The sequence below is a fragment of the Pantherophis guttatus genome, chromosome 5 (genome assembly GCF_059756535.1).
Source record: "Pantherophis guttatus breed Tessera chromosome 5, ASM5975653v1, whole genome shotgun sequence".
Classification (NCBI taxonomy): domain Eukaryota; kingdom Metazoa; phylum Chordata; class Lepidosauria; order Squamata; family Colubridae; genus Pantherophis; species Pantherophis guttatus.
Genome location: NC_142067.1, coordinates 1,456,155 through 1,479,243, shown reverse-complemented (window position 1 = coordinate 1,479,243; position 23,089 = coordinate 1,456,155). Strand labels below are relative to the sequence as shown.

At 50.8% G+C, this 23,089-nt stretch overlaps 1 protein-coding gene across 13 annotated transcripts in view; it reads right to left on the bottom strand.

The window, feature by feature from the left end:
- Positions 1-23,089, bottom strand: part of ARAP1 (ArfGAP with RhoGAP domain, ankyrin repeat and PH domain 1) — a 103,378-nt gene that overhangs the window by 11,163 nt on the left and 69,126 nt on the right. For 8 of the 13 annotated variants that reach the window (XM_087895686.1, XM_087895687.1, XM_087895685.1 and 5 more), the window contains 15 exons: positions 22,422-22,528; positions 21,551-21,750; positions 19,496-19,581; positions 18,124-18,306; positions 15,898-16,072; positions 13,174-13,308; positions 12,034-12,169; positions 10,283-10,385; positions 8,655-8,850; positions 7,349-7,388; positions 6,303-6,466; positions 4,544-4,756; positions 2,941-3,046; positions 1,785-1,932; positions 1,027-1,113 (listed from right to left, as the gene is read on the bottom strand). In XM_087895686.1, the coding sequence (XP_087751812.1) occupies positions 1,027-1,113; positions 1,785-1,932; positions 2,941-3,046; positions 4,544-4,756; positions 6,303-6,466; positions 7,349-7,388; positions 8,655-8,850; positions 10,283-10,385; positions 12,034-12,169; positions 13,174-13,308; positions 15,898-16,072; positions 18,124-18,306; positions 19,496-19,581; positions 21,551-21,750; positions 22,422-22,528 (2,079 nt within the window). Of the gene's footprint in view, positions 1-1,026; positions 1,114-1,784; positions 1,933-2,940; positions 3,047-4,528; positions 4,757-6,302; positions 6,467-7,348; positions 7,389-8,654; positions 8,851-10,282; positions 10,386-12,033; positions 12,170-13,173; positions 13,309-15,897; positions 16,073-18,123; positions 18,307-19,495; positions 19,582-21,550; positions 21,751-22,421; positions 22,529-23,089 lie in introns of all 13 variants that reach the window. The other 5 variants (XM_087895683.1, XM_087895681.1, XM_087895684.1 and 2 more) reach the window with 1 other exon arrangement.

Sequence of the window (23,089 nt, the reverse complement as noted above, 5' to 3'; positions counted from 1 at the left end):
ATCCACCCACCCACCCATCTATCTATCTATCTATCTATCTATCTATCTATCTATCTATCATCCATCCATCATCTATCTATCTATCTATCTATCTATCTATCTATCTATCTATCTATCTATCATGTCTATGTCCTATTTCTTTATTCTGTCTGTCTATTATCTGTCTGTTTGTCTATCTCTTATCTATCATCTGTCATCCATCCATCTATTATATATCATCCATCCACCTATCTATCTATCTATCTATCTATCTATCCATCCATCCATCCATCCATCCATCCCTATCTATCTGTCTATCTGTCTATCTTCTATCTATCTATCTATCTATCTATCTATCTATCCATCCATCCATCCATCCATCCATCCATCCATCCCTATCTATCTATCTATCTATCTATCTATCTATCTATCTATCCATCCATCCATCCATCCATCCATCCATCCCTATCTATCTGTCTATCTGTCTATCTTCTATCTATCCGTACTCTGTAAAGCACTGTGAAGTGGTCTGTAAATCCAAGTGCTTCTGGGGCTCCCCTCCAGCTTCCTGGACCCCTGGATTATGTTGGGCCTTGACTCCCTTGCTATAAAACTGCTGCTCCGGTCACAAGCTCCGCCTCCACCTCCAGACCCCCCCCCCAGCCTGCAGCCGAAGGGGTCTCTCGGCCAAACTCTCTGGCAAAAGGTGCATTCACATAGAACGTGATTCCCCCGGTTAATGAATGACTGGCCCATTTTCTCTGTGGGGAAACATCCAAGCCAACTTTTAACGGCCCAAACAAGCTCAGTGCTCTCAAATCCACCTGCTGGATGGCTACCTGTGTTGGTTAAGAGGGTTGTTTGAATTGCAGCCGCAGAGGCACCACGAGAGGCCAGGCACAGCACAGCCACACGGACCTCAGAGGACGCAAGCAACCCAACGCAAGCAAATAGGACAACTGCTTGTCTGAAATGGCCCAGGGTCTCCTGCCTGAGGAAGGGGTTGGACTAGAGGACCTCCAAGGTCCCTTGTGTGACTCAACTCACCTGCGTCCCGCTGGAGGTTCCCGCGATGCGCATCTTCAAGATGGCCTGGATTTCTTCCTGCTGCTTCCTCATCTCCTCCTCGTCCACCTGCCAGGCGGAAGAAGGGAGAGAGAGAGAGAGAGAGAGAGAGAGAGAGAGAGAGATGGGGCCCAAGGGGCGAAGGCAGCTGACCCCTTGACAGACTCCCCACCACCCTGAGCCTCCCCCCCCCATCTCCTGTTCCAGGGTCCGGGAGGAACCCAATCCTGCAGCCTCAGAGAACACGGGGATGATCCCCTGTGGGGAGCGCCTGTGCAGACAGTCCTCGACTTATGACTTAGGGTCACTTAGCAATCGTTTGAAGTTACAATGGGCCTACCAGAGTTGGGCATCCCTCCTCTGTGGTCACGTGACTACATTTGACCACTTTTGGGATGAAAACCGGCACTGATTTCCGGTTTTCAGCAAAACTGTGCCCTTAACGAACCCTACCGGTTTGTTTAATGACCATGTCAGTAGCTCAATGACGGCAGATTCGCTTAACGACTGCTGCAAGAAAGGTCGTAAGAACAGATCAGTCATGGGACAGAACTATTTTACACTGTCATGACTAATAACCATGAGAGGCAGGGTCCGTTACGGTCATAAGTCAAGGACCTCCTGTACAAGGATCCATTCCCTCTGGTTCTGATCGAGCTCCGATTCTGCAGGAGTGGGACATCAAAGCCCACCCGATACGGCCCTGCCCATTGGCCCACACCGTTCTTGGCCAAACCTACACTGAAGATCTCCATGTAGCATCTGATGAGGTCTTCCACCACTTGTCCAGCCTTGAAGTCCTTGCCGTCCGTCTGGAAGAGCGTTGGCCCAAAGACGATGGCCAGGTTGTGGGTAGTCATCTGGTTCTCGTCAGAAAAACATTGGATTCTGTGAAGGAGCCAATACAGAGCTGTGGAACATGGACCCCCATCCTTATGTGTCTGTCTAAGGAAGGGTCTACAGGAGGGGTGTCCAACCTTGGTCACTTGAAGACTTGTGGACCTCAGCTCCCCAAGTTCAACTCCACTTTAAGACTTGTGGGTTTAACTCAACAAATTCAACTCCACTTGTGGACTTCAACTCAAGAAGTTCAACTCCACTTTAAGACTTGTGGACTTCACAAGTTCAACTTCACTTTAAGATTTGTGGGCTTAACTCAACAAATTCAACTCCACTTGTGGACTTCAACTCAAGAAGTTCAACTTCACTTAAGACTTGTGGACTCCAACTCAAGAAGTCCAACTCCACTTTAAGACTTGTGGACTTCACAAGTTCAACTTCACTTTAAGATTTGTGGACTTCAACTCCCAGAATTCTTCAACCAGCATGGGCTGGCTGGGGAATTCTGGGAGTTGAAGTCCATAGGTCTTCAAGTGGTCAAGGTTGGACAACCCAGGTCTACAGGGAAGGTGGGGCCAGGAGAATACCCTTCCTTCCATCCCAGTCACAGAACCAACACAAAGGATGGTTCAAAGAGCTGAGTCTGTCTAGCCTAAGAAGAGAAGGCTGAAGGTGTCACATAGCAGTCTTCCGATTCTTGAAGGACCATCCCAGAGAAGAAGATATGGATTTATTCTCCATAATGCCCAAGGGTGGGACAAGAACCAACAGATGGAAGCTTTAAAAAAAGAGGTCCAAACTCAAAATAAGGAGGAATCTCCTAGAGCTACGAAGCAGTGGGACAACCTCCCTACTGAAGTTGCGGTGGCCCATCAAGAACTGGACAGGATGGTCTGAGGGTTCCTTCACCGGACAGGGGTTGGATGAGAAGACCTCTGAGGCCGTCCAGCCCTGGGAGTCTAACTTTCTGAGTCCAGAAGTAGGAGCCAAAAATCAAGGATTGTCCCACCCAAGAGAAACAGACTCTCCAGTTGCCCATCCCATGTCACCACTAACCGGTAGAGATGGTTGATTAGCACCTTCAGGGTGGCTTTGTTGACAACCGGAAGGCTGTTGAGAAGCCTACGATAACGGCTGATCCTTTCGGTGGGGTCTTCCAGAGCTGTCAAGAGGAGCACAAGGCGGAGTCACGAAAATCATCATCATCTTCTTTTAATGAACCCATAATCCCTTAGATCAGTGTTTCTCAACCTTGGAAGCTTGAAGATGGGTGGACTTCAACTCCCAGAATTCCCTAGCCCAGTGTTCCTCAACCTTGGAAGCTTGAAGATGGGTGGACTTCAACTCCCAGAATTCCCTAGCCCAGTGTTCCTCAACCTTGGAAGCTTGAAGATGGGTGGACTTCAACTCCCAGAATCCCCCAGCCAGCGCTGCTGGCTGGGGGTTTCTGGAAGTTGAAGTCCACCCATCTTCAAGCTACCAAGGTTGAGGAACACTGCCTTAGATTATAATGGAGCTGAGTGTTTACTGGCCGGATGCCTTTCCTGTTGCCAATGTGGAGTTTTGTTCAGCAGATCTATTCTCATTCTGCCCTAACTAGGATCGAACTCACAGCCTCCTGATTGTGAGGCGAGAGCTCCACCTCTAAGCCACCGCACCATTCAAGGGGAGGGTGTCATGAAAATGGCCCCATAAACTTCCTCCCACACCAGAGATACATTATGGGAGCCCACCTCACCGAAGTCCACATGGTCAGGAGAACCCAGCAGTTCCAGGCAAGGGAACAGCGCTTCCCTGCCAAAGGCCAAGAGAGCAAGGTGGACTGATATAGGTGCACTGATGGATGGGGCCTGGGTGCCCCACCATTACAGGTGGTCCTTATCTTACGACCAAAACGAAGTCTAACCTTTCCGTTGCTAAGCGAGACAGTTCCATGAATTTTACCCCCTTTTTACGACCTTTCTTGCCACAGCTGTTAAGGGAATCACTGCAGTTGTTAAGTGAGTAACACGGTTGTTAAGTGAATCTGACTTGACCGCAAAAGGGGAATCACATGACTGCAGGACACTGCAACCGTCATAAGTACACGCCAGTTGCTAAGAGTCTAAATTTCGGTCACGTGACCGTGGAGACGCTGCGACCGTCATAAGGGTGAAAGACGGGGGTAAGTCACTTTTTTCAGTGACGTTGCAACTTTGAACGGTCACTAAATGAACTGTCATAAATCAAGGGCTTCTTGTGTCTTATTTTTTTTCTTGAACAGCATTTTTCAGCTGTATGACACTGAACCAGCAGGGGGCGCAAGAGGGACATTTCAGGTATAGTCCTCAACTTACAACTACCAATGACTTCTGTCGCTAAGGAAGGCAGTCACTAAGCGAGTCGTGCCAGATTTTGCATCGCCGTTGTTAAGCGAATCACCGCAAGCGAATAAGTGAATCACCCAGTCGTTAAGCAAATCTCCACTGTTGTTGGAAGCCGCCTGGGAAGGCCGCAAACGGCGACCACGTAACCCGAGGACACGGCACAAGACCCTGGGGATGCTGCAACGGTCATAAGGGCGAGGACTGGTCGCAAGTCCAGGTTCCGCAGTGCCATTGTAACTTCAAGCGTTGGCTAAAGAAATAGTCGTAAGTCTACACACCCGCTCCCCCTTTACCGGGTACTTTGAGCCAGGCCTGGGCCGAGTCCTTGGTGAAGACCCCCTCCTGCAGGTCCCGGAAGAAGCGTTTGAGGGTGCTGGCCACGTCGTCCACCTGGTGGTCCTCTTCCTTCAGCCGGACCTTGCGGGCGTCTCTGCGGAGGGTCTCCAGCAGGCTGGTGGTCTTGGAGTTCTGCCCGCTCTTCCGGTAGATGCCCTCCGAGGTCAGTCCTGGGGGGAGGAGGAGGAGGAGGAGGAGGAGATGAAGATCCCGCAAAGGGTTTACCACCAACCAACTACAGGTTGCAACTCAAGGGCATTGAATTCTTCTGATTTGAAATTATTCCTAGATTTCTGGTTGTTTCGACTTTTTATTGCAAGGTAAGTTGGTAAATTGAATTTCTTTGGATAGCAAGGAAAGAAAGAAAGAAAGAAAGAAAGAAAGAAAGAAAGAAAGAAAGAAAGAAAGAAAGAAAGAAAGAAAGAAAGAAAGAAAGAAAGAAAGAAAGAAAGAAAGAAAGAAAAAGGAAGGAAGGAAGGAAGGAAGGAAGGAAGGAAGGAAGGAAGGAAGGAAGGAAGGAAGGAAATAAGAGGGTAAGAGACAAAGAGAGAGAAAGAGGGAGAGGAAAAGAGAGAAAGGGAAGGAAGGAAAGAAAAGACAAGGATGGAGGGAGGGAGGCGATGTGAGGGAGAAGGAAGGAAAATAAAAGGAAGGAAAGAAGGAAGGAAGGAAGGAAGGAAGGAAGGAAGAAAATGGAAGAAGGAAGGCAGGAAATAAGAGCGTAAGAAACAAAGAGAGAGAAAGAGGGAGAGGAAAAGAGAGAGGGAAGGAAGGAAAGAAAAGACAAGGATGGAGGGAGGGAGGAGATGTGAGGGAGAAGGAAGGAAGAAGGAAGGAAGGAAGGAAGGAAGGAAGGAAATGGAAGAAGGAAGGCAGGAAATAAGAGGGTAAGAGACAAAGAGAGAGAAAGAGGGAGAGGAAAAGAGAGAGGGAAGGAAGGAAAGAAAAGACAAGGATGGAGGGAGGGAGGGAGGAGATGTGAGGGAGAAGGAAGGAAAAAGAAAGGAAGGAAGGAAGGAAGGAAGGAAGAAAGAAAGAAAATGGAAGAGGGTAAGAGACAAAGAGAGAGAAAGAGGGAGAGGAAAAGAGAGAAAGGGAAGGAAGGAAGGAAAGAAAAGACAAGGATGGAGGGAGGGAGGGAGGAGATGTGAGGGAGAAGGAAGGAAAATAAAAGAAAGGAAGGAAGGAAAGAAAGAAAAAACAAGGAGGGAGGGAGGGAGATGTAAGGGAGAAGGAAGGAAGGAAAATAAAGAAAGGAAGGAAGGACTGAGAGGAAGGAAGGAAGAAAAGAGAGAAGGAAGGACGGAAGGAAAATAATTGGGGGCTCATATCCATATACTCATTTAATTAATCATCCATTTAAACTTTTAGCTCTCTCTCATATCTCTCGATATGAGTCATACTATCGGTAGTAGGAAATAAAAGGGAGTAAAGATGTAATTTTATGTAAATAAAATGTAATACTATATATTAAGGATTATAAAAGTAAGAAATCCTACGGGTAGTATCTTTAAACTAAGACAATGAACTAATACTATGTAAAGAACAATGTAAATATTATGAAGGTATATCTGTATATGTATATTGACGCCATGAAACCGGAAATGGTGGAATTGTAATATAATTCTTAAACAATAAAAATTCAAACAAAAAAAAAGAAAAGAATTGGGGGCATCCCTTCCTCCCTTCCCCCCAAGGCGACCCCCCCCTACTTACCGCACTGTGTGATATAATCGATGCACCTGTCCACAAGGATGGGCACATCCATTTCGGTGAGTTGTTGTTCCGACAAGGTGTCCCCGGAGCTGCCAGCTGCTCTCTGGATGGCCCCCACCCAGCCCAAGAAGGTCAGCCGTCTCTCGCCCTGGATGTACAGCGTTCTGGGAGGAGGAGGAGGAGGAGGAGGAGGAGGAGGAGGAGGAGGCAGGTCATGCCAAGGTGGGTTGGGTGGGATGTGGGAAACCCTTATTGGCAAGGCTGGAGAAATCACTTTTCCCTGCCACGCCAATCCTGGCAGCCCTCATCTGGTCCTTCCTTCCTTCCTTCCTTCCTTCCTTCCTTCCTTCCTTCCTTCCTTCCATCCCTCCCTCCCTCCCTCCTCCTTCCTTCATTTTCTGTCCCCATCATCTCCCTTCCTCCTTCCTTCCCTCCCTCTCTCCCTCATTCTTCCTTCCTTCCTTTTCTTCTTTCCTTCTTTTCTTCCTTCCTCCCTTCCTTCCATTATTTTCTGACCCCATCATCTCCCTCCCTCCCTCCCCCTCCCTCCTTCTTCCTTCCTTCCTTCTGAATAACATTGACTTAAAAAAAAGTGAAAAGGTAAAATAAAACCCTGACTATTTTAATTTTAATTTCCTTGAAAGGATAGCCATCTTTACAAGTAGTCCTCGACCAACCACCCCAATTAGGACTGGAACTTTGGTTGCTAAGCGAGGCAGTCATTAAGTGAGCCACATCCAAGTTTACAGCCTTTTTGCCCTGCTGGGTGACTCACTGCAGTGCATGGTCGTTAAGTGAATCCAGCTGACTTTGCTTGTCAGAAGCCAGGGGACCACTTGAACCCAGGACTCTGCCACCGTCATAAAGAGAGGTCAGCTGCCCAGGGCCCAAAGTTTTATCACGTGACCGCAGGGATGCGGCAACGGTCGCAAATGCGAGGACCGGTTGTAGGTCAATTTTTTTCAGCAGCATTGCAACTTTGAACCGTCGCTAAATGGACGGTTATAAGTTGAGGACTGCCTGTATTGTCCCTGAAAACTTCTTACCTTCTTCTTTCGACCAGCACAAGGACGTCATTTTCGAGGGCTGCAAAGCAAATATAAGAATTAATGGAGGGCGAGATCATTTGGCATGCCAGATCCCACAGATCTACTAGGATCCCACTGAGCTTAAAGAGGATCCATTCTCAGCTCTGTTTACAGCAGCCTCCCCCCTGTCAATTATGTGGGTCCCAAATCCCCCCTATGACAACTCTGAAATCTGCTTTATGGCTGTGATTGCAGGTCAGGATCCCCCAAAGTGGGCAGCTTTAAGGCTGGGGGACTTCAATTCCCAGGATGCCTCATTCTCTCCCCTCCTTCGCTCCCTCCCTCCTTTTCCTTCTTTTGAAGTTTTATCAATGTGGTCATTAACAATCAGGGGTGAAATGTAAAATTTGTTACTACCGGTTCTGTGGGCGTGGCTTGATGGGGGGGGGTAATGTGACTGGGTAGGCGTGACCAACTTTTTTTATTATTATTATTTTAACTTTTCAAAGCATTTTTTCTGCAAATGCAAAAAAATGCTTTGAAAAGCCTCTGCCGATCAGGCAACTCAGCTGGGATCGCCAAAGCTTTTAAAGGCATTTTTTTTTCTACAGCCTCTTCGGCTGAAGGGGTTGCAGAAAAAAATGCTTTGAAAAGCCTCTGACGATCCCAGCTGAGCCGCGCGATCATCAGAGGCTTTTTTTTTTTACTTTTAAAAGTATTTTTTCGTTGGAAGAGGTTGTAGAAAAAATGCTTTTAAAAGTTTTTTAAAAAAAGCCTCTGATGATCACGCGGCTCAGCTGGGCATGGTGGGGGGGGAGAGGGATTTTTGCCATCGGTTCTCCGAACCACCTGCCGCCATTGCGGATCGGGCAATCCGGTCCGAACCGGGAGCATTTCACCCCTGCTAACAATCAACAATAACTACTTCCCTTCCCTCCCTCCCTCTCTCCTTCCCTCCTGTATCCTTCCTTCCTTCCTTCCTTCTCTCCCTCTGGACACGGCAGGGTGAAATGTGCCGGGTGAGTTGAAATTCTGGTCTCAGAATGAGGGATTTTTGTCTGTCGTCCAACCTGGATCGAGGGTGGGGGGGGGGCTCCTCTGAGACCACCCGCCCGCCCGCCTTGGGCAGAAAGCGAGGCAGTCCTCCAGTTACGACCATCATGGAGGCTGCCCATTCCTCACGGTCGTGACTCATGCTGGATGTCAAAGGGCTCGGTCACGTGGCCGACCCGATTTTGCACCCTTTTCCCGGCGGTCGTTAAGTGAGCCGCCATGGCCGTTAAGTGAGCCAAGGCTTCCGAGCCGATTCAGCGGGTGGACTCACAGAGCTCCTGCAGCTTCCGCAGCTGGATGGCCTCCTCCTTGTCGCTGCCGTCCAGGAAGGCGTAGAGGGTGGAGCCCACCAGGGCGAACCAGCCCTCCTTGGCCTGCTCCAGGCTCAGGCCCCCCTTGTAGCGCAGACGCCCCAGGCGCTCAAAGTCCCCGGCCAGGAGCCCTTCGGCCGCCGGAGGGAGGAAGGCCTGCAGGGAGGGAGGGAGGGCTCAGGATGGGCAGCGCAGCCTCCCCACCAGGAGACCCCAGACCCTCCTTCCCATGGCCCCCTCTTTCGCCCTGGGTGGTAAAGGGAGACACCCCTTGCCCTTCCCTCTTCTGGAGCTCTACTGATGTGGTCACTAAGGGTCAGCTCCTTCCCTTCCCTCCATCCCTCCATCCCACCCTTCCTTCCTTCCTTCCTTCCCTCCCCTCTCCTTCCGTTCCTCCATTCTTTTCTTCCTCCCTCCTTCCCCTCCCTTCCCTTCCTCAATCTTTCTTCCTTTCTTCCCTCTCCCTTCCTCCTTCCCTCTCTCCCTCCTTCACTCCCCACTCCCTTCCCTTCCTCAATCTTTCTTTCCTCCCTTCCTTCCCTCCCTCCTTCCCACTCCCTCCCTTCCTTCCCTCCTCCCCTTCCTCAATCTTTCTTCCTTTCTTCCCTCTCCCTTCCTCCTTCCCTCTCTCCCTCCTTCATTCCCCACTCCCTTCCCTTCCTAATATTTCTTTCCTCCCTCCTCCCTTCCTTCCTTCCTCTCCTTTCCTTCCTTCTCTCCTCTCCTCTCCTTCCTTTTCTTTTCTCTTCCTTCCCATTCTCTCTCCTTCCTTCCTCCTCTCTTTTCCTTCCCTTCTTCCTCTCCTTTCCTTCCTTCTCTTTTCTCTCTTCCTTCCCATTCTCTCTCTTCTTCCTTCCTTCCCTCCCTCCTCCCTCCCTCCTTCCCTCTCTCCCTCCCTCCTCCCTCCCTCCTTCCTTCCTTCCTTCCTCCCTCCCTCCTTCCCTCTCCCTCCTTCACTCCCCACTCCCTTCCCTTCCTCAATCTTTCTTTCCTCCCTCCCTCCTTCCTTCCTTCCCTCCTCCCTCCTTCCTTCCTTCCCTCTTCCTTTCTTCTCTCCCTCCTTCCCTCTCTCCCTCCTTCACTCCCCACTCCCTTCCCTTCCTCAATCTTTCTTTCCTCCCTCCTTCCTTCCTTCCCTCCCTCCCCTCCTTCCCCTCCCTTCCCTTCCTCAATCTTTCTTCCTTTCTTCCCTCTCCCTTCCTCCTTCCCTCTTTCACTCCTTCACTCCCCATTCCCTTCCCTTCCTAATCTTTCTTTCCTCCCTCCTTCCTTCCTTCCCTCCTCCCTCCCTCCTTCCTTCCTTCCCTCTTCCCTCCTTCCCACTCCCTCCCTTCCTTTTCTTTTCTCTTCCTTCCCATTCTCTCTCCTTCCTTCCTTCCTTCCTCCTCTCCTTTCCTTCCTTCTCTTTTCTCTCTTCTTCCCATTCTCTCTCTCCCTCCTTCCCTCCCCACTCCCTTCCCTTCCTAATCTTTCTTTCCTCCCTCCTTCCCACTCACTCTGTCCTTCCCTCTCTCCCTCTTCCCTCCCTCCCTCCCTCGTCTCTCCCCATCTCTTTCGAACTGCAGGGGTCCCCAAGGCCGGCGCTGACCTTGGCCAGGCACTTGACCCACTCGCGGATGGCCTTGGCGTTGTCCAGGCCAAAGAGGTAGAGCCGCTCCGTCTCCGTGTACATCTCAAAAGTGTTGGCGTAGCTGGAAGGAGAGACCGGGAGAGTCAAGGCGGAAGGGGCCAAAGCAAGGAGGAGATCTGGGTCTGGGGTCTCCCTGAGCTTGCAGACGTTTCATGACCCAGCTAGGTAACACCATCAGTGCTAATGGGTGTGGTCTCATGAACCAGTTACCAACTGTTCCAAGATACTAAGGAAACTAAGGACGCTTCCTCTCCAGCAGCCAATACCCAGAGAAGCAGGGATTAACACCAGACAAACAACCGAGCCGAATCAAGGCCGCAGCTCCACTAACACAGGAAGGCAGAGGCCACAGTATGTAAACAGAGAGCGAACCTCACACTCCCTCGTGCTGAGGATGTTATCTAACTGGGTCATGAAACGTCTGCCAGAAAGCAATTGAGTTCAGAGAGCCCCAAGGTCCCCACGGCCCTCCTATCCCCCCCACCCACCCACTTCGAGCACTGATGATGTTCCCTAGTTGGATCCTGAAACGTCAGAAAACACTAAGGACCCCTCATGTCAACCCTGAGCTCTAGAGGTGGGGGTACCCCTATGCTCAGGTCAAGAGGCAGCCCTCCATCTCAAACCCCCCCAAAGGTCAGATCAAAAGTTCCCCGGCAAGAGAAGCCCCCTCCCCAGCTGCTTGACTCCAGCCCTGACCCCAACCCCTTAGCCCCCCCCTGTCTCTCCTCCAGAGCCAGCCACCCCCAGGGTGAAGGAGAGGAGAGCAGGGACCCTGCACCCCACTGGGCCACCCCCTCTTCTCCTGGCCTGTAGGACCCCTTTAGGGAAGAGCTGACTGGGGCCCCATTTCCCCATGGGGGGGCTTTTCAGGGGCCAAACTTCCAACTTGTCCCCCTAACAAACCATCAGCAAGACCTTCCAAGCCCCTCCCCCAGTAACAGCCCCCACCCCGAGAACTTTGGCCCTGCCCACCCCCTTCCTTCCCTTCCGTTCCATACGTCCTTTCCTTTTACCTATAAGTCAGTGTTTCTCAACCTTGGAAGCTTGAAGATGGGTGGACTTCAACTCCCAGAATCCCCCAGCCAGCGCTGCTGGCTGGGGGATTCTGGGAGTTGAAGTCCACCCATCTTCAAGCTTCCAAGGTTGAGAAACACTGACCTATAGGTAGTCCTCAACTTACAACAGTTCGTTTAGTGACCGTTTGAAGTTACAAAGGCACCAGAAAAAGTGACTTGTGACCATTTTTCACACTTATGACCGTCGCAGCATCTCCAGGGTCACGTGATCAAAATTCAGACACATGGCCGCTGACTCAAACTTATGACAGTCGCAGCGTCCCGGGGTCACGAGATCCCCTTTGGCGACCTTCTTGCCAAAAAAAGTCAACGGGGAAGCCAGATTCGCTTAACAACCGTGTGACTCACTGAACGGCGGCCGTGGTTCCCTTAACAACGGTGGCAAGAAAGGTCGTAAAACGGGGCAAAACTCCTTTAATAGGATAGAATAACAGAGTTGGAAGGGACCTCGGAGGTCTTCTAGTCCAACCCCCAACTTAACAACTGTCTCGCTTAGCCACGGGAATTTTGGGCTGGATCGCGGTCATAAGACGAGGACCACCTGTATTATGCAACACACGGCCCCTTTTTCTAGGCCAAAGACATCAGACTCCCTTCCCAGGGATGGAGGGGAGCAGCCGCCAGTCTCACCCGTGGGTGTCCGGAGGGTGAGTGGCCAGGCAGACGATTTCCTGCATCCGGATCTCTCCGTTGGGGACGGTGTGGGTGTTGGTCTCGTAGTAGTTGAAGACCCCCTCGTGCAGCTGGCACCAGCGGCGGCTGAACTCTGCACGGGGAGGGGAGGGGAGTCAGTGAAGGAGGAGGGGGCTTGTGGCTCTGACCCCGGGGGGAGGGGGGACGCTTGGGGACCCCGAAGGAAGGACGGAGCCCTTTCAGGTGAAGCCAAAATAAAGTTTCTGGACTGGGGAAAAGAGTTTCCCCCTGGCAGATGTTCTCGGGGCGGGGGGGGGGCAGGAAGGAATCAGCCCCGAAAGAAAATCTCTTCCCCTTCCAGGGTCCCTGCCGATGGGGGACCAAGCCCCCCCCTCACTCCGAACAGGCTTTGCAACAGGACAGAGTCAACTTTGCATGCACTACGAATGGGGAAATTAGAACAACAGAGGGGGGGAGGGGAGATAAAAGAAAAGAGAGAGAGAATGGGAAGGAAGAGAGAAAAGAGAAGGAAAGGAGAGGAGGGAGGGAGGGAGGAAGGAAGGAAGGAAGGAGAGAGAATGGGAAGGAAGAGAGAAAAGAGAAGGAAGGGAAGGAGAGAAGGAAGGAAAGGAGAGGAAGAAAGAAGGAAGCAAGAGAGAAAAGAGAAGGAAGGAAAGGAGAGAAGGAAGAAAAGGAGAGAATGGGAAGGAAGGAAGGGAAGGAGAGGAGAGGAGGAAGGAAGGAAGGAAGGAAGGAAGGAAGGAAGGAAGGAAGGAAGGAAGGAAGGAAAGAAGGAGAGAGAATGGGAAGGAAGAGAGAAAAGAGAAGGAAGGAAAAGAGAGAAGGAAGGAAAGAAGGAAAGAAAGGAGAGGAGGAAAGAAGGAAGGAAGCAAGAAAAGAGAAGGAAGGAAAGGAGAGAATGGGAAGGAAGGAAGGAAAGCAGAGGAGGAAAGAAGGAAGGAAGAGAGAAAAGAGAAGGAAGGAAAGGAGAGAATGGGAAGGAAGGAAGGAAAGGAGAGGAGAGGAGGAAGGAAGGGACTCTTCCCTTTCTTTTCCTGGGCTTTATTTTGTGCAAACACCCGGAGGGAAGCCCCACTGCTCCAGCCCCCTTCCCCCTCCCCGAGTGCTTCGCCTGACCTTCTCGGGACTTGCGTTCGAGAGCCAGCTTGGCCATGGAGGGCGTCTTGTAGAGGAAGCCATTGTGAGCCACGGAGAGCAAAATGACTGAGTAGCACCTGTCGGAGTTGGTGCCAGCGTCCAGCTGGGGGGTCTCTGAGGAGACAAGACACAGCAAAAGAGGGGCCAATGGATATTGGGCAGGGGGCCGAGGCTGCAGGAGGAAACTCAGCCACTTGTGGACTTCAACTCCCAGAATTCCCCAGCCAGCCATGAATGATAGAGTTGGAAGAAACCAGAAGGGTCCTCTAAGTCCTGTATTTCTCAACCTTGGGGACTTTCAGATGTGTGGACTTCAACTCCCAGAAATCCCCAGCCAGCTGGCTGGAGAATTCTGGGAATTGAAGTCCACAAGTTTCAAGTGGCCAAATTCGGAGACCCCTGCCTCAAATCATCAGATCCAGCTGTCAGATTGCTTCCCAGTCCACTAACTGGGCTGTTCCTGCTTTTATATCTTGCTAAGGCCGGGCAGCCAAATTCAACATCCCAAGCGGCTGGAAGGAGGGAGGGAAGGAGGGGAGAACAATGAAAACCAGATGTTCCACTAACAAAACAGCCCTCCAGGTTTCCCTCCTCCCCGAAAGCCCGTCTGGTTTTTCAGTCTGTCTCTTCTCCCATCAACAGTTGCCGCCCTTCTTCGGTTTGGAAGAGACCCCTTTAACCCTCCCAATCGCTCTGAAAATAAAAGGGGCGGGGGGGCTTCCCAACAGGCCAAGGGATGGGCCGATCTCCTGCAATGAACTGATGTTTTAATGCTTTTTATGGTTTTAAAGCCTTTTAACTGCTTTTATTATTGTCTTGAAGACTTTCATGGTAATGTGTGCTTGGAATGGTAAGCTGCCCAGAGTCGCAGGGGGTTGGACTAGATGACCTCCAAGGTCCCTTCCAACTCTGTTACTGTTCGCTGAGATGAGCAGACATAGAAATCAAATCAAACCCAGTCAATCAATCAATCAATCAATAAACAAATTATGGCCAGCTAGGAAGGATCAGTCCAGGAGTTTGACAGCTTCTCCAGGGATCCGAATTCCTGCTTTTGACCCAAAAGGGAGCAGAGGAGCCCAGAGGTCAGGGGGGGCGCTGGCTGCTTATTTGGGGATGGGGTCTTCTGCTCGAAAAGGAGGCCAACCCCCTTCCTTGCAAACATCCCTGCACAATTTTTTTAACTTCCTGATGAACCCCATGCCTTGCCAGGAAGCTGAAGGAACAGGGTAGTTGCATTTGAGTGACTCACAAAACACCCCACCACAACAGAGCTTTTTTTTCGCTGCTGGAAATTTCTCCCCGAAGGCCAGGAAAGGCCTACACACCCTGCATTCTTTCCTTTCCACGTTTCTGCGGTCGGAGATCCGTGCGGGAAAGGAGAGAAAGTGTCAGTTCTCAGAAAGAAGAGATAAGGATGGTCTCCAGTCCAGCTGGGAAGAGATTTTCCTCTGAACTTTTTTTCTGAGCTGGTTTTTCAAATTCGCAGGCAGGTCTATAGCCCTAGGATCTTCTGGTGGTCTCCCATCCATCAATTAACCAGGGTCAAGTCAATGAATCAATAAATCAGAATAGAGCTGGAAGGGACCTTGGAGGTCTTCTAGTCCAACCCCATGCTCAAGCAGGAGACCCTAGTCCATTTCAGACAAGTGACTCTTGTTTCTTCTTGAAAGCCTCCAGTGATGGAGCACCCACAATTTCTGGTGGCCAGCTGTCCCACTGGTTAATTGTCCTCACTGTTAGGAAGTTTCTCCTTAATTCCAGGTTGCTTCTCTCTTTGGTTAGTTTCCATCCGTTGTTTCTTGTCCTGCCCTTCAGGAGTTTTGGAGAATAGGTGGAACCCCCCCCCTCTTCTTTGGGGCAGCCCCTCTAATCCTGGAATTCTCCTCTCATGTCCCCCCTAATCCTTCTTTTCTCTAGACTGGTCAAATCGAAATCCTGCAAGGGCTCTTCCTATGTTTTTGTTTCCAGGCCTTTAATCCTCCTAGTTGCTCTTCTCTGCACTTTTTCCAAAGTCTCAACCTCTTTTTTTGTAATTTGTGGTGACCAAAACTGGATGCAGGATTTCCAGGTGTGGCCTTGTTAAGGCTTTATAAATTTATAAATCACGTGAAGTCTTTATAAATAAAGACTTTGATTCAATGCCTCTGTTTACACAACCAAGGATTGTATGACTTCGAAAATCACTCAATTGCAAAAGGCAGCTTTGCTTGGAACAGCTGACATCCTCTGAGGATATTTCACACCACCCAACCATCACATCTGCCCCTCCAAGGTCCTCGGGAAGGACTTGATAGGAGATGGATAAAAATGCCCCATCCAGCCTGAACATCTGGTTGACCAACCATAATAACGTGCCAAAGGCTCAGGATTTGCTTCGTTCTTCTCCATTCGCCTGAGAAGTCTCGAAAGGACCACCCAAAAGGCAGCAAATCACTCCTTGAGCCCCGAAAAGCCCACCATTGACCTCCCCCCACCTTCCAACTCCCTTCTGGGACCTGGCAGCCCATCCAGAGGCCAGGAAGACCCCATATTCCATCGGCTGCAACCTCTGGGCTTCAGGATGCCACGAGGTGAAGTCTTGGCCTGCCCTGAAGCCCCTCAAGGAGGGGTATTCACCCCCTCTTCCCTCCAGCCCCACTTCTTTTCCAATTTGCATCCCCCCCCCACACACACAGCCCTTACCACCCCCCACCCCCTTACCTGAGGTCTTGTTCTGCAGCAGGAACTCCATCTGCAACCTCTGGGCAGCCTGCTCCGCCAAGGCCAGGGGGGTGGGATAATCAGGGTCTCCGGAGTAGCAATTCACTTCAGCCCCGCAGAAGAGCAGAGAGAGGGTCTCGGCCAGGTCACTGGTGGTCACTGCCGTGCACAGGGCCTGCGGAGGGAGGGGGAGAAGAGCTCACGTTCAGACCGAGAACCTCAGATCTGGGATCCACTAGTGAAGCCGGGCAGCGCCAGGGGAGAGAATACAGAGTCGGAAGGGACCTTGGAGGTCTTCTAGTCCACCCCCGCTACCCGAGCAGGAGACCAGGACGGTGGTGAAGACGAAGGAGGAGACACAGAGAAGGAAGCAGGATGACTGGCTCCTGGATGAAAGTCCAGCGTCTCTGCACCGGCCAGCGGAGCAGAGGGTGGAGAGAGGCCGAAGGGCGAGGATCCGGCCAAGCCGGTCCCAGTTCTTTGGCTCTGCTGGAGCGCAGATGCTGACAACATCTGGAGGAGGCAGCCAAGAACCGCTCCCACCCCCAGATTGGCCGGCAGTCGGAAAACCCGGAGCCCAAGAGCCAAATTTTCTGGGCTGCAGCCGCCCTCGCCCCGGGGGACCTGAGGATGCCGTTGGAGAGAGAATTCTTCCGCCCAACCGGAGGTCAGCTGCCCTTCTGGATTGGGCCCTCCAGGGACCCCTGAGGGAGGGGAACACACCCACCATAAATAAGCCCCTTCCGGGGCTCTTCAGCACCAGCCTTCCCCCTCCCCCAGATGGGGCAGATGTCGTGAGTCAAAAACTTCCTCTCTCTTTCCGGATCCAGCTTCCTGTTGTTTTGCTAAGGCCCTGCCCGCCTTCAAGGTTCTAGTCCTCAGTTTCACAGCTGCTTTCTTAGCCACTGCAGCCTCCTGCCTCACCTATGGGTCGCTATTGACCCTAAGCACACCTTCCTTGCCTCTCTCTCCATCTGCCCCTTCTTGGGGGGGGTCCTGTCCCAGGGGAGCATTTTGCCACTCAGGGGGGTTCTGAGTTCGAGTTCTTCACCTGCTGCTTTCACCAAATCTGCCTTTCCGGCCCCTTCCAGGAAGGGCTAGAAGGGAATGGCAGGAGTTGAATCCCCTGCCGAAGGAGGAACCAGGTTATGGGGGAGGGGGAGGGCAGAGGGCCGATGGGTGGGGAGGCAGGTGTGGGGGGGGGTTTGGCTAGAGGGGGTTAATTTTCAGGCAGGCAATTCCTGCTCAGAGTTGCTGTTCTTGGCACCCTGAACAAAGGCTCTGCCCACAATCACAAAAATGGCTTTTTTCTTCCAATTTCCTGCAAAACCGGTTAGGTCAACAGAAAAAGGAGGAGAAGGAATTTGAGAAAAGGATGTTTTCTCTCCTCAAGAGCCTGAGGGGGGAGGGGGGTTTTTTTTCCACCCACCCCCTTCAGAAACCGGCCTCCTTTTTTCCTCTTTTGCAGGATCAGGTCTCCAACGTTGATGGAAATCAAGGAATAATAGAATCCTTCCTTCCTTCCTTCCTTTTCTCTTTCTCTCTCTTTCTTTCTTTCTCTCTTTTTCTCTCTCCTTTTTCTTCCTTCCTTCCTCTCCCTCCCCTCTCTCCTCCTCTTCTATCCATCCATCCTTTCTCTTTCTCTCTCCTTTTCTTCCTTCCTTCTTTCCTCCTTACTCTCCCTACCCCTCCCTCCCTTCCTTCCTCCCTCCCTCCTTTCTTTCCTTCCTTCCTTTTCTTTCTCTTTCTCTCTTTTTTCTTCCTTCCTCTCCCTCCCCTCCCCTTCCCCTTCCTCCCTCCTTCCTTTTCTCTTTCTCTCTCTTTCTTTCTCTCTCTCCTTTTCTTCCTTCCTTCTTTCCTCCTTACTCTCCCTATCCCTCCCTCCTCCTCCTTCCTTCCTTCCTTCCTCCCTTTCCTTCCTTTCCTTTTCTCTTTCTTTCTTTCTCTCTTTTTATTCCTTCCTCTCCCTCCACCTCCCCTTCCTTCCTTCCATCCATCCATCCATTCTTTCTCTTTCTCTCTCCTTTTCTTCATTCTTTCCTCCTTTCTCTCCCTACCCCTCCCTCCTCTTCTGTCCTTCCTTCCTTCTTTCTTTCCTTCCTTCTTTCCTTCCTTCCTTCCTTCCTTCCTTCCTTCCTTCCTTCCTTCCTTGCCCCAGATGTTGCAACCATCCTAAGTACATTCCAGTTTCCAATCGCCACGAATTCTGATCCTCCGGCCACCAACCTTGTTGAGTTCCTCCTGGTTGCCGAAAAGAGGGTGATACCGCCGGTATTTTCCCTCCCGGTATTTGGCGATGAGGAAATGCCTCCTTTCCTGGCTGTGGCTCTCGGGGGCGATGGTTTCGCTGGGGGGCACGTTGGCGGCCCAGAACTGGTTGGCAACCACGTTGCCAATCTGGAGGAAGAGCTGGGAAGGGGAGAAAGAGGAGGAGAGATTAAGGCCGTCAGGAGTCCAGGATCTCCATTCTTTGTGATTCTAACAGATGAACAGAGTTGGAAGGGATCTTGTAGGTCATCTAGTCCAACCCCCCACCCACGCAGGAAACCGTACACCATTTCTGGCAGACGGCAGTCCAGTCTCTTCTTGAAAGCTTCCAGCGATGAAGATTCCCACCCAGAGCCCCAACCTCGTCCTCTCCTTTTAGTACTTTACAACTTACAACAATTTGTTTAGTGACCATTCAAAGTTACAGCGGCACTGAAAAAAAGAGACTTATGACCTTAGGTTTTTTTTTCTCATTTAACGACCGTTGCAGCATCCCCCTGGTCAGGTGATAAAAATTTGGGCGCTAAGCAACTGGCATGTATTTAACAGAATAACAGAGTCGAAAGGGACCCTGGAGGTCTTCTAGTCCAACCCCCTGCTCAAGCAGGAGACCCTATACAGGGTAGTCATCAACGTACCGCCACAACTGAGTCCCAAATTTATGTTGTTAAGTGAGAAATTTGTTAAGTGAGTTTTGCTCCATTTTACGACCTTTCTTGCCACCGTTGTTAAGTGAAACACTGCAGTTGTTAAGTGAGTCACACGGTTGTTAAGTGAATCTGGCTTTGCTTGTCAGAAGGTCACCAAAAGGGATCACGTGACCCCGGGATGCTGTGACCGACCGTCATAAATGCAGTTTCCATCCATCCTGCTGTTTACACGGCAGTGTTTTGGGGAAAATGCTGCCCCCCTGTGGCTGCTTCTGTCCATTGCAAGGATGAAAAGCAGCCCCTTTTCTCAAAGAAGTAGAAACTTCAGTTTGCAGAGACAAATCTCCCTCCTCCAGTTTGCTCCATAATAACAACCCTGTGGGTAGAGAGAGAGGGACTGGCCCAAAGTTTCCCAGCCAGCTTTCATGCCTACGGCAGGACTAGAACTCACCGTCTCCCACTTTTTAGCCTGGTGTCTCTAACCACTAGCCCAAACTGCCTCCCTTGCCTCAGTTTACCACCCTTCTTGCCCCCGAAGCCTTCAGGATAGGCAGAGCCCAGGTCTTGACACAGGCCCCCGTTGACCTGGCCTCCCCCAGACGCTCCCTTGCCCCCAAGGGAGGACATCTGCCCAGGCCACCGGAGAGGAGGTCCTTGTGTATCCCCCTCCTGACCGATACCTCAATCAGCTCCTCCGTCCAGACCTTCTTGTCCATCTTCAGACTCCGCACCTTGGTCACGCTGGGTCCCAGCCCCCGATGTTCTCCTGGGTGGGAGGAAGGGGGGAAGCCATCTGGTCATAAGCTTAGAAGAGGGGAAGGGGTTGGGCAGACTAGCTTCCCCTTAACAAACTCGGAAGCAGGGGGGTTCCTCTTTTCACACCGGGTAGATTCTCCCAGGGAGCTTAGCCCTACCTTGACTGGGCATGCCCCACTGCGAGGGACAAGGTGGCATGTGAGGGGAGACATATAATAAAGAACTGCAATACTTAATTGTGAATTTTTTGACAGCGGCCGGAATTGTATTTGCTAAAAACTGGAAAGGAGAAAAGTTACCTAATGATGAAGAAATTGTTAAGAAAATGATGGAATGTGCTGAAATGAGTAGACTGACATTTGAAATACGAGAGCAGGAAGATGGACAATATTATTTGATATGGGATTTATTTTATCAATGGATGGAGAATAAAAATTGGAGATAATTATGATATAAATGGATGCTGAAACTTTTGGAAATAAACTAGCATGCTTAGTGATAAATTGAAGAGATGAAGTGCACAAAAAATGTTACCGACTGATACACTGTCTTTAATTGTTTGAAATGATAATGTTTTTATATTTTTATATCTACCCGTCCCACCAAAGTGGGGGAGGCAGGAGATGTTAGGGGTCCCCTCCCTTAAGGAGGTCCATCTTGTGGGACGTAGAAGAAGGGCCTTCTCCGTGGTGGCTCCCTCCCTGTTGCTTGAAGGACCATTTTTTCCCAGTCATATCTACCTGTCCCACCAAAGTGGGGGAGGCAGGAGATGTTAGGGGTCCTGTCCCTTAAGGAAGCCCATTTTGTGGGACCTAGAAGAAGGGCCTTCTCCGTGGTGGCTCCCTTCCTGTTGCTTGAAGGACCGTTTTTTTCTCAGTTACATCCACCTGATCCACCGGAACGGAGAGGCAGATGTTATGAGATCCCCCTCTTTAAGGAGGTCCATCTGGTGGGATCAAGAAGAAGGGCCTTCTCCGTGGTGGCTCCCTCCCTGTTATTTGAAGGACCAGCTTTTCCCAGTTAGCTGGGCCTCCTTCTCCTCCTCTTTTTCTTCCTCTCAGAAAACCCTCCTCCCTTCTAGCACTGATGAGGTTCCCTAGTTGGGCAATGCAACATCTCACAACAACCACAAAGCTCAGGGAACACCAAGGACCCCACAGTTCAACCCCGAGCTACAAATATTCTCTTCCGTTGGTACATTTTCAATAGTTCCTGTAGTCCTGGAGGAGAAAGACCTTACCTTAAGAGGTGGACTACAGGGGTTGAAGGAGGAGACCAGGTGTATTCAGCACCATAAAATGATCCTTCTACCTAGCCCAATGTTTCTCAACTTCAGCAGTTTTAAGATGGGTTAGACCACAGGTCTTCAAACTTGGCAGCTTTAAGACTTGTGGACTTCAACTCCCAGAATTCCCCAGCCAGAATGGGTGGACTTCAACTCCCAGAATTCAACTCCCAGAACTTCAACTCCCAGAATTCCACAGCCAGAATGGGTAGACTTCAACTCCCAGAATTCAACTCCCAGAACTTCAACTCCCAGAATTCAACTCCCAGAATTCAACTCCCAGAACTTCAACTCCCAGAATTCCACAGCCAGCCAGACCATTCTTGCAGAGGTCTTCAAACTTGGCAGCTTTAAGACTTGGGGACTTCAACTCCCAGAATTCTCCAGCTGGCTGGAGAATTCTGGGAGTTGAAGTCCACAAGTCTTAAAGCTGCCAAGTTTGAAGACCTCTGGATTAGACCTCCACGCCCAGAATTCTGGGAATTGAAGTCCACCCATCTTACAAGGGTTGAGGTTGAGGAACACAATTCTACCCGATTCATTAATGTGGATTAAGATTAAGGGAACCTTGGACAAGGCTGAACCACAGTTAAGTCCAGGCAGATGATGGGAAATTCAACCCCTTCATCTCTCCTGATCGTCGTACAAGGTGGCATCTCCCAACCTTCCATCCAGCCGGTGGTGGTGATCCTACCTGCACATTGCTTGCAGATGACCACACAGAGGTTGATGGAGGCCCAGTCGGGCTTGGGAGCCCCACAGTCGGCGCAGAAGCAGTTGTCCTTTGAGGCCCAGATCTTCTCGGCCACCTCAAAGTTGGAGAGAGCCTCAGCCACCGACTGCTGCATGGCCTCCACCCACAACTCCTTCTCCTGGTCGGACTCAGCCATGAAGCTGGGAGGGAGGAAGAGAAGGTGAAGGGTTAGTCAACCGCTTTGTAAGGCCGTGGTAAGACCACACCTGGAATACAGGTTAGTCCTCGACTTACGACCACAACTCAGCCCAGGATTTATGTTGCTAAGCGAGACAGTTGTCAAGGGAGTTTCGCCCCCATTTTACAACCTTTCTTGCCACGGTTGTTAAGTGAATCACTGCAGTCGTTAAGTGGATCACATGGTTGTTAAACGAATCCGGTTTTCCCCTTGACTTGGCTTGTCAGATGATCGCAAAAGGGGATCGTGTGACACACACACACCCCCAGGACACTGCGACCGTCATAAATATGAGTCAGTTTGCCAAGCCTCTGAATTTTAACCACGTGACCGTGGGGATGCTACAGTGGTCGTAAGTGTGAAAAACGGTCCTAAGTCACTTTTTTCAGCGCCGTCGTAACTCCGAACGGTCACTAAACGAACTGCTGTAAGGCGAGGATTACCTGCCCCTAACCCCGCCCCACAGAAAGGAGGGTGAGGGATCCCAAGGGCAAGGAGGGAGAGGGAAAGGGCCACTGCCCTCTGCGTGGGGGTCTCCCACGTAGGAACCCAGGAGACTTGGCAGATCCTTCAGGATCAAGTCCCTGCCGTTAACCAGAACTAAATCCTCTTGGATCTGTCCAAGATCCCTACCTGAAGATCCGGTAAGGTGTGGTCAGATCAAAGCACCTTCGGTCCACGTCTTTCACGTTTCCCACGTTCATCTCGATGTAGGTGATGCCAATCCCCAGCCGGAATTCCTGCCCCAAGACACACACACACCAGGGTTACCCACATGGGAAGGAGAGGGGCTCAAGAGAGAGAGAGGAAAACTAAAGACAGGGGTGCAAAGCAGAACAATAACAGAATGACAGAATTGGAAGGGACCTTGTAGGTCATCTAGTCCAACCCCACACCCAAGCACCCCCAAACTGCCTCTCAAGCACCCCATTTTACACCTGGGTAGAAAGCAGCTTCCTAGACTCTGAAGCCAATTCTCCAAGGCTCTGGGGTTTTTTTTGTGTTTTGTTTTTCAAGAAGCGTTTGGAGTTCAAAAGCCCATTTCAACCTCAAAACACCCTGATCAAAAATCAGCCAATTTCGAACTCGGAACCCCACGCTTGGAAGGCAAATGGCCTCCGTCTGAGATATGACTGGGGTTTGCATTGGGGTTTTATTTGGTAACAGGTCACCGTGAATGAGTTGGGCGGCCCACGTAAATATTCTTAATAAATAATAATAAAAAATGCATTCTGCCTGCCCCCAGAAGGGGCCCTGAAGGGCATCTAGTCCAACAGCATTTTGCAAATGGTCTGAATTAT